The 9,823-nt window shown below is 54.6% G+C and overlaps 1 protein-coding gene across 9 annotated transcripts in view; it reads left to right on the top strand.

Moving 5' to 3' along the window:
• Nucleotides 1-419: 419 nt before the first annotated feature.
• Nucleotides 420-9,823, top strand: part of LOC309653903 (cyclin-dependent kinase 20-like) — a 49,698-nt gene continuing 40,294 nt past the window's right edge. For 2 of the 9 annotated variants that reach the window (XR_014259604.1, XR_014259606.1), the window contains exons 1-7: nucleotides 420-501; nucleotides 853-966; nucleotides 3,093-3,281; nucleotides 3,527-3,648; nucleotides 3,839-3,901; nucleotides 4,637-4,760; nucleotides 5,207-5,362. Coding sequence is in view for 6 of the 9 variants with exons in the window: in XM_082478656.1 (XP_082334782.1) it covers nucleotides 427-501; nucleotides 853-966; nucleotides 3,093-3,281; nucleotides 3,527-3,648; nucleotides 3,839-3,901; nucleotides 4,637-4,760; nucleotides 5,207-5,362; nucleotides 6,849-7,010 (1,005 nt within the window). In the remaining 3 variants the exon portion in view is untranslated. The other 7 variants (XR_014259605.1, XM_082478657.1, XM_082478656.1 and 4 more) reach the window with 7 other exon arrangements.

Below are 9,823 nucleotides of genomic sequence, written 5' to 3'. Positions count from 1 at the left end.
CCGCCTCCACCCCGGAGAGCGGCTCCACCCTCCCGCCTATGTAGCCCGCTCCCAAGGCTGTTCCGCCTTGCTCCTTGGCTGCATGCCCCCGCCCCTCTGCGTAACCAGGCGTCACTCGTCACGTGACGCCCGGCAGTGCCGCGAGGGGTCGGCGGTGGCTCTCGCTCCTGCTGGCACGGTCTGTGCACGGGTGATTCCCGCCGAATGAAGCGCACTGAGGCGTGATGGCGAGGGCCTAGTGGAAGGCGCAGACAGGCCTGGACGCCGCCTGTAGCTGCCTTCGGCCTCCCGGCCTCTGCGCTCTTTCCTGCGCCGTTGCTAGGCAGCCGCATCTGGGCACGGGAGGTAGGGTGGGCTAATGCGGAAAGGTACGGGTGCCGGGGAGGGGCTGTGATTGCAGAGGGTCCGGGTGTCTGGCAGAGGGCTATGGAGCAGTACTGCATTCTGGGCCGCATTGGGGAGGGCGCGCACGGCATCGTCTTCAAGGCCAAGCACGTGGAGGTGAGCACCCAGCCCTTCCTCCTTCGGTTCCATTGAGATCTACCCGTTGTCCTGACCCACGCTTGGGCTCCTGCCTCCCCGCAGCTTTTCGTGGCGTGCTCCCGCCTCCTTTGCTCTCTTGAGTGGAGGGCGTCCAGCAACCAGCGGTGCTTTCTTCGGGCGAGTGCCCCCTAGGAGCGTGGCGTGGATGTCTCTGAGCTGCTTGCTCAGCGCTGCGCCTGCTGGCCCTGATTTCCCTCCAGCCCGGGGTGGGGGGCGCGTCCCACCCCCACGAGGGCCTCAGGCCTCGGCGTCGCATCCCCTTTTCCAGCCGGGGATGGGCCTGCAGTGTCTGCGTCCTGTCCCAAACAGACTGGAGAGATCGTTGCCCTCAAGAAGGTGGCCCTGCGGCGGCTGGAGGATGGCATCCCCAACCAGGCCCTGCGGGAGATCAAGGCCTTGCAGGAGATCGAGGACAGTCAGTATGTGAGTGGGGCTGGTGTTCTGAGGTGCTGGTTCCCGCCCTCCTCCACTCACTCCCACTCTGAGGTCCTGCAGTCACTCTGTTCACTCATTTGCTTCCTCACCCCTCACTCACTCCCTTTCTTCTCCACTTGTTGTTCACCCTCATTCACTCAGTTACTTCACTCATTCATTCCCTGTCGTTCACTCGCTTATTTCTTCGCATACTCGTTCGCTCATTCACTAACTTATTCCTTTTTTCTCAAAACACTTGGTGATTTCTGATGATAATGATAATTGCCACCTATTGAGCTCCTGTTATGTTCTGCATGCCAGGTTGACTGCTTTATGTATATTGTCCTTCTGAGTTTCGTCCTCTGCTCCGCAAGGCACGCTCAGGCCCTCCCTATCTCAGGCCAGGGGAGGAGGCGCAGCCACCAGCTTACCGGTGCTCAGCTTGTTCCGCTTGTCTGTGGAGGCTTTGGCCCAGGTCTGATCGCAGAATCAGGACGGTTTAACACTGGGGCCTCCCATAGACTCTACCCTCTACTGGCTACTGGCAACACAGAAACCAGCCCCTACCCTGCTCTTGAGAACTGAAGTGTGGTAGGGGAGATGGCCAAAGGCTACAGCGCCCATCTGGCGTGGTTTGTGCTGTGACAGGCCTGGGAGGGGCTGTGGGCACACGAGGAGAGACACCTCACACACCCAGTTTCATTCTCTTTGTGGTATTCTCTCTTGTCCATGTCCTGAGTAGAGGATGTGCTTAACTTCCCAGGGAGTGACAAGGGTAGGTCCACCCACCTAAGGGTGGGTGATACTCTGACTTGTTTCTTATTCTCTGGAGATGTCCTTGATATATTGGGTGACACAAGCATGTTATAAAACTGTGTGTGTCATCTTGGTTTTGTATGAAAATATTTTGTATATATATACGAATACATGCCTGTGTGTGCCATGTCTCTTGTAAAGTCTGGTGGAATAGACTCCTAAGGTTGACTGTAGGTGATAGGATTTTTCTTTTGCTGTTTTTTTCATTATAATTTTGAGTATTATATTATCTGAATGTATTTGTTTGTCCCAATCTGTAAAATGAGTGTCTACTACCCTCAACATCAGAAAAACAGCAATATGGCCATTCTTGTTTTTTGAGGAAAGTAAAAGGGCTTTGCTGACAGCTTGTGTGTGGGAGAGGTGGAGGGCCCATAGGAAGCTGGTGATACGGTCCCATGTCCTGTGCATCAGCAGGCCTGAAGAGTCTACGTTCAAAACACTCCAGATCTTACCCTGGCCCAGGCCATCCTCACCTCTCATCAGAACAACTACAGCAGGCTCCCCTGCCCCCCCGCCCCCCCGCCACTGCCTCCACTCCACAGTCAAAAAATGTACATGAAATCATCCACTCCCTGGCTTGAAAAGCTCCAGAGGCTTCTCTTCACTCTGAAAGAACTGTCACCATCTGCTTCCACCCCGCTCCAGCCTCTTTTTTCATTCACAACTTCTTAAGTGTCTCGCCCGTGATAAGCACTGTCTAGGCTCCAGGAGTGCAGAACAGAGCAGCCTCCTTCCTGTTCTTGCCTCCGGGCCTTGTGTTTGCTGTCCCCTGGCCCAGAGCTCCTTCCCAGATGCCTTCTCTTCTTTCTTCATCAGAATCTTCATCAAAATACCTTATACGTTTGTTGTTTGGTCATTTGTCAGTCATTTGTCCCCTGAGCTCCTTCAAGTCCTTCGGGACCCACCAGCCCTTGCTCCTGTTCACTACTGTGCAGCCTGCCCTTGTGACCTCGTGGGCCCTCAGGAAGTATATGTGACATGTCTCCTGCTCTCCCAGTGCTGGGAGTTGTGATCACCTGTGTGTGTGTGTGTTTCCAGGTGATTTTCCAGTTCGTGGGCTGGGTGGGGGACCAGACACTGCCCTAAGTCGCCTTTCTTAGACCTCCTTTTCCCTGAGTGTTTACTGGAGCATTAGAGTAGGGACTTGCCTTCTCCTGGGAGAGGGAAGCAAGAGATCACTAAGCTCCCTGATTCTGAGCTCAGATCTCATGCCACCATCTCTGCCTGCCTGGTCCTCTGTTGGTGCAAGGGCTGAGGGTCCCAGAGAGAGTCTGAGCCATGTGAGTCTGGAGGCTGACGGGATGCCCCGCTTGCAGGTGGTACAGCTGAAGGCCGTGTTCGCGCATGGCACAGGCTTCGTGCTGGCCTTCGAGTTCATGCTGTCAGATCTGGCTGAGGTGGTGCGCCACGCCCAGAGGCCGCTGACCCAGGCGCAGGTCAAGAGCTACCTGCAGATGCTGCTCAAGGGGGTCCCTTTCTGCCATGCCAACAACATTGTACATCGGGTCAGTTCCAGCATGGGCTGGGGTGGGACCGGGGGGGTGGCTGGGCTGTGGGTAGGCCAGCCCTTGATGAAGGGCATGGTTAGAAAAGGGACAGAGGGGGCAGGGCCTATGGGTAGGAGGCCAGGGCTGGGGCCCTGGAGGAGGTCGGGTCTTGCGCTGACCTGGGTGCCCAGCCTGCCAAGCCCTCCTGTCCCGAGGTCCTGTGGGGGCTCTGGAGGGACTGATGCCTCTTCGGGTGCTCTCAGGACCTGAAACCAGCCAACCTGCTTATCAGTGCCTCGGGCCAGCTCAAGATAGCGGGCTTTGGCCTGGCCCGGGTCTTTTCCCCAGATGGCAGCCGTCTCTACACGCACCAGGTGGCCACCAGGTAGGGAGGACCAGTTCCCAAGCAGGACCTGGCAATAGACAGGCCCCAACCCTCCTGCTGGGAAGAGATGCTTCTGGACCTTCTGTCCAAACAGTGCTCTTGGGGCTGGTGTGGGGGCCAGGATGACCTTCCGAGGCAGCTTCCTGACAGACCGGTGACCTGGCTGTGACCACCTGCCCTCCTCTCACAGGTGGTACCGAGCCCCTGAGCTCCTGTATGGTGCCCGCCAGTATGATCAGGGTGTCGACCTGTGGTGAGACGCCTATGGACTGGGCAAGGGGGAGTGTGGGTCATTGGGTCACCTTTTCCTCCTGGGCATTGAGGTCTCTAAGCCATTTGGGGGTTTTCCTGCTGTGAGCTCTAGGTTGCCATGGGGGTGTCTCCCCTGGTTAGAGTATCTCTGAGGAGTTTGGGATCAGTGTTCCTCCCCATGACAGTTTTGAGCTGGGAGGGGTCAAGTGGGATCAGAGTGGTTGTCCCAGTAGGAAGCTTCTGGGCTGAGGTCGGGGAGGTGGTCCGAGGCATGGGGCGTCTAAGCTGCTATGCAGGGGGTGATATCCCAGGATGCAATGTTCCTGAGTTATCTAGAGGCCTGGGTCCCTGGATATGAAGGCCCTGAACCTTTATTTGGGGTAGGATGGTTTGTATATGCCTAAGAGTTTGAGATTTGGGGGCCATTTTGGAGTCTGCCCCAGAATGGGAGGAGGTGGCAGTGTGTCCCAGAATGTGAGGCTCTGAGAAGTCTCAGAACTGTTGAGGGGTTGATGTGTGTTCCAGAGTTGAGGCCTGAGAGCTGTTTAGAGAGGGGGATATGCTCTGTGTTCTAGGCTTGAAGTCTTTGACTGTTTGGGGATCTGTATCCTTAGCTATGAAGCCTGAAGGCTACTTTGTGGGTATCTTGACCACAGTGTGAGGTGTGGGTGCTGGTGTGGGGGGATCTGTTTCCATGGTGTGAGATCTCTGAGTTGTTTGGGTTCTGTATCTGCAGGGCTGTTGGCTGCATCCTGGGGGAGCTGTTGAACGGGTCCCCCCTTTTCCCAGGGGAGAATGACATTGAACAGCTTTGCTGTGTGCTTCGAATCTTGGGCGCCCCCAGTCCTCAAGTCTGGCCGGTTTGCAGGGGCCTACAGTGGGAAGGGGTGGGGGCGGGTGGCTTCTATTACCCCAATAGCTAGTGACTCCCCTGCCCTGCACCTTCTCTCTCGTGGCCCCATGCCTCCTTGACTTGCCGGACCTCGGTCCTGGCCCAGCGTGGGGTCTCCTCCTCCCCTGCCCTGCTGGAGGTGCGAGGGCCAGGGCCCAAGCCCTATCCCTTCCCACCCGTCCCCAGCACACACGCATCCAAACCGAGCTGGGCATGGAGCAGGCGCCTGAGATGTGGAGGAAGCACTGAAGGACTGAGTGAGCACGTGATGTCATGAGTGACATGTGAGCAGGGGTGCATGGATGGGGGAGTGATGAGTGAATGGGAGCAGGTAGGTGACAGGGAGCGAGAACTGACACCTTAAGGGGGCTGGCGGGGTGGGTGCCGGCCCTGATGGACCCCCTTCTCCTCCAGGAGATCAAGGACCTGCCTGACTACAACAAGATCTCCTTCAAGGAGCAGGCTCCCATGCCCCTGGAGGAGGTGCTGCCCGATGCCTCTCCCCAGGCCTTGGACCTGCTGGGGCATTTCCTCCTCTACCCTCCACGCCAGCGCATTGCAGCCTCCCAGGTAGGGTGACACCCGTTGCCCTGACCCTCCTCGTCCGTGTCCTTTTGACCAGGCAGGTTGAGATTCTCAGAACCTGTGATGGGCTGGGACCAGAACCCCTGGAGCCAGGGTTAGGAGGGTGCAGGGCAGGTGTTCCTCTCCTGAGTGGACCCTAGAGCGGACCCTAGAGGGCAGGTGGCCAGGGGTGGCCCATTAGAAGGGCATGCACACGTCGCAGAAGAGCGAGTCTTGGGTTATTGGTGACTCACTTCTTCGTCCCTTCATTCCTTCAACAAGAATTTACTAGCATCTGGCACGTGCTGAGCATTGTCCTGGACCCTGATCCAGAGTGAACAGACGTGGCTTGTGCCTGTGGGGTCTCCACCCTGTGGTGAGGCAGGGCCGTCAGTCTGTGGGAGCTGAGGGGAGGGATGTTGGGACTGACTTTGGGGTCATGCAAGGCTTCCTGGAGAAGGGCAGGTTTAAGCATGGGGAGCTGTTTTCCCAAGAGAAATGATGAGCAGAGGCCTGGAGAGGAGGACCCAGGAGGGGTGGGTCGTGGCTAGAAGGCAGGGGAGGAGGGGAGGACCATGGGCTGATGGCTGATGGTGTGAGGGCCTCTGTCGGGTGTATCTGTCCATCTGGCCTCATGGCAGCCTCCCCTCCCTGCCCTCGGCACTAGCAGTGTGTGTTTACACATGCCCCTGGCGAGTTCCCATGTCAGCAGCACCTTCAGAGTGTACTGAGGCCAACTGACCACCTCTCAGCCCCCTGCTGCTGCCCCCATTCTAAGCGCCCCCCCGCCCCCATTGCCTCCCAGAATCTGCTTCTCCTGCCCATTTAGTCTTTCCTCCACGTGGCAAAGAGAGGGACCTTGTCCAGGTAGGCTGTCGCATCCTCGCCTGCAGGGCCCTCCTGGGGCTCCCTCAGAGGAGAAGCCAGGTCCTAGTGGCCCACAGCCATCACACATTTGGGGCCATCACCTCTGTGACTCTGCCAACTCCCATTCCCCTTGCTCACTCCCCTCGGGCCCCAGGGCTTCTCCATGTCCTGGGGGTCTGTGCATTTCTGTCCCTAGGCCTCACTCATTCACCTTTCAGGTCTCTGCTTGAGCGCCACCTCCCAGGGGCCTCCCTTCACCATTCTTCAGGCCTGCAGCCCCTCCAGTATTCCTCATCCCCCCCTCATACTTTCTCTTTCCCACATCACTAATCATTTGATGCACTGTTTGTCTTACTTCTTTATCGTGTTTATTACCCCCACCCCTCACTATGTGGAAAACTTGAAGGCAGAGCTCTTTGTTCTGTTTACCGCTGCATCTCCTGTCTCTGGAGCAGTGCGCAAACAGTGAGCACTCCGAGGTGTTGGAGTCACCTGAACGATGAGCAGATGAAGGCAAAATCCTCTCCAGGGCAATGTTCACATCTCCTCCTCGGAGGGAAGTGGCTGAAGCTGGGACGGGGAAGTGACCAGTTTCCTTTTGCTGCCCCTTGCTTGCTACCCTCAGGCCTTCCTGCACCAGTACTTCTTCACAGCTCCCCTGCCTGCCCACCCCTCGGAGCTGCCAATTCCTCAGCGCCCAGGGGGACCTGCCCTCAAGGCCCCTCCCAGGACCCCCCCCACGTCCATGACCTCCACGTGGACCGGCCTCTCGAGGAGTCACTGTTGAACCCGGAGCTGATTCGGCCCTTCATCCTGGAGGGCTGAGACGTTGGGCCAGGCCCCACAGGCGTGTCGCCCCCTTCCCTCCCCAGGACAAGCCAGGCCTCTTGTTCTTCTGCTCCGTCCTGATTCGACCACAGTGGTCCTGCTCCTGGCCAGGCCATCCAGCCTCAGCAGAGGGGACCCTCGGCCTGTGCTGTCGGCCTCCCATCTGTTGCTGGTAACAGATCCATCAGAAGGAGGCAGTGAGTTCCGCTGCCATGCCTGCCATGGGGCTGGTTCTCTAGTTGCTGCCTTCCTGGTCAGGGACAGTCCTGGTAGAGCCATTTGGGGGAGCGCTGAGTGTAGGATGTCCTCATGTCGGAAATCCAAGTGGCAAGGAAAGTTTGGTTTGATTTTGTTCTCAGAGACATTAAACACTAGTTCACTTTTGAGATTTATTATAAAAACGCCCGGTAGTTCTACGTGATGTATGCCCCTCTTCCTTTCCAGTTGAGGGAAGTGGCTGAGGTAGCATCATCCCCTGGCCCTTGCTTCTCTGTGGTCACTGGGAAAGTGGCCCCATTCATGGCTACTTTAGTCTTGGGAGATTGCTAGGTGCTTCATGTGACAGAGCTCCCTTTTGGAGGTGAGTTGGCAGAAATCAGGACCCAGGAATGGCTCAAGTTGGGGACCCAATAAGTGACCCTCCACACCTTAAGCTGGTTTACCAACATCACCCTCAGGATACGGGTGAGCCTGGACCACATGGGCCTCCTCTTTACTCAGAGATACTGGGCAAATAAGAAGACAGACATTCCTGGAACTCATTTGTTAATTCAGTAAATCCCAATACAATCTGAACTGGCTCTTGTTTTTCTTATTAAATAATTTGGTAAGCCAATTCTAAAATATATGCGGAAATGAAAGGGTTAAGAGGAGGCAGAAGCAGAAGAAAAGGCAAAAAATGATGAAAGGACTTACCCTATCAGATACCAAGACTATCATAGGGCTGTAATAAATAAGCAATGTGGTATTGGTTCACAGATAGATAAAAACAGAGAAGTCAGAGAAACTTATTCTTAGCAATCTTGTATTCTTAAAATATTCATTTTGTGCTCATGTGGCTAAAATTCTGTAAGCACTGCAGTCACAGAGGTGACTAACAGTGCCACAGTCACTGCTCTCCAAGCTCTTAGAGGGCAAAGCACAGTAAACTCTAGTTGTTGCTTTCAGGGAAGAGTCTGAGTGTCCCATATGTCTTTAAAGATGTTTTAAGGATCTGGCCTCTGCCTGTTTGTCCAGCCACATCTGTAGACTCTAAGCTTCAGTCTAGCTCAATTTCTGGTGTCTCTCACCTTCGTATGAACGCAAGTCTGTACCCAAACCCTGACCACTGACTCTCAGCCAGTTCCACTCACAAAGACTCTAACGCTTACTCCACCCTGACATTGACCCTCACCTTTACCTTAAACCTTACACTTAACCTGACCCTATCACCCTGACCCTGACATATACACTGACTCTCACCCTCACTCAATTCTTTGCCAGCCCCTTCCCCACCCATGCCTGGCTTTGATCTTGGCATTGACTCTGACCCTCACCCAAACTCTGACCCCGTTTGACCTAGAACTAAACCTTGTCCATGAACTTGGCTCTCATCTTAACCTTAACCCTGGGTCTCTAATTGACATTCCTCTTACCTTGATGCTCATTATGATCCTGATCCTGACCGTTAACATGTCCCTGACACTTGTCCTGAGCTTGACTTATCTTTGACAATGACAGCTTCTCTCACACTGATTGTGAATACTGTGATAAATGAGATACTCACCACCTTCAATCTGATTCTGACCCTCAACTTCACTCTGCCCCTAGACTGAATCCTCACCTTGACAAGGACCATCATACTGACACACCCTGCCCTTGAACTTGCACCTTGATGCTGAACTACACTGTACACTCAAGCTGGAACTAGTCTGCACACCAAGCCTGACCATGATCCTGATCCTGACCCTCATCTTGACCTAGACCTCAACTTCATCCTGACCTGGGTCCTCATCCTAATGCTGAACCTCACACAGAACATGGACTCACACTTGGCTGTCACCATTGACACCCTAATCCCATCATGACCTTGAACCTAATCTAGACCCTGACCCTGAATTGAACTTCACACTGACACTGACTTTCATTATTATGATGACTCGTCCTCAGCCTGATCGTCACCTTCATCTTGACCCATCCTCACTTTGAAACTTAACCTTGAACTTGATTTTGACTATAAACCAAACTCTGACCCTCTGTGGTAAGCAGAATAATACCCCCCCCCACCAAAGATGCCCATGTCCTAACCTATGAATACATTGCCTTACACACAAAAGGGACTTTGCAAATGTGATTAAAGCGTACAGACTTTGAGATGGAAAGAGTGTCCTGGATTATGCAGATTGGGCCAATGTAATGGGGGTTGGGGGGAGGGAGAGTTGGAGGAGGAGGACTTAATTCCTTCCAGCAGCAATAGAAAAGGGACCCACCTTGACTTTTAATTGACCTTGACCTTCACAATGAACATCATGCTCACCCTGACCCTGACACTACCTCACATTGATCTTGACCCTGAACCTGACACTGACTCTAATCCTGAACATCAACCTCACCCTCACCTTGACCCTGAATCCTACACGGAACTGGACATCCACTGTCAACTTGAATCCAACTTTCAATCTTACTTTCACCCTGACAATAACCATCATCCTAATCCTGACATTCATCCTCTCACTGATCCTCTCTAATGGAGCCTCAACCTGATCCTAACCTTGGCTCTCACACTGATCTTGA

The sequence above is a fragment of the Balaenoptera physalus genome (assembly GCF_965194825.1).
Source record: "Balaenoptera physalus genome assembly, contig: HAP1_SCAFFOLD_1429, whole genome shotgun sequence".
Lineage (NCBI taxonomy): Eukaryota > Metazoa > Chordata > Mammalia > Artiodactyla > Balaenopteridae > Balaenoptera > Balaenoptera physalus.
The sequence above is the reverse complement of the archived record's forward strand: the minus strand, read 5'-3'. Positions and strand labels throughout refer to the sequence as shown.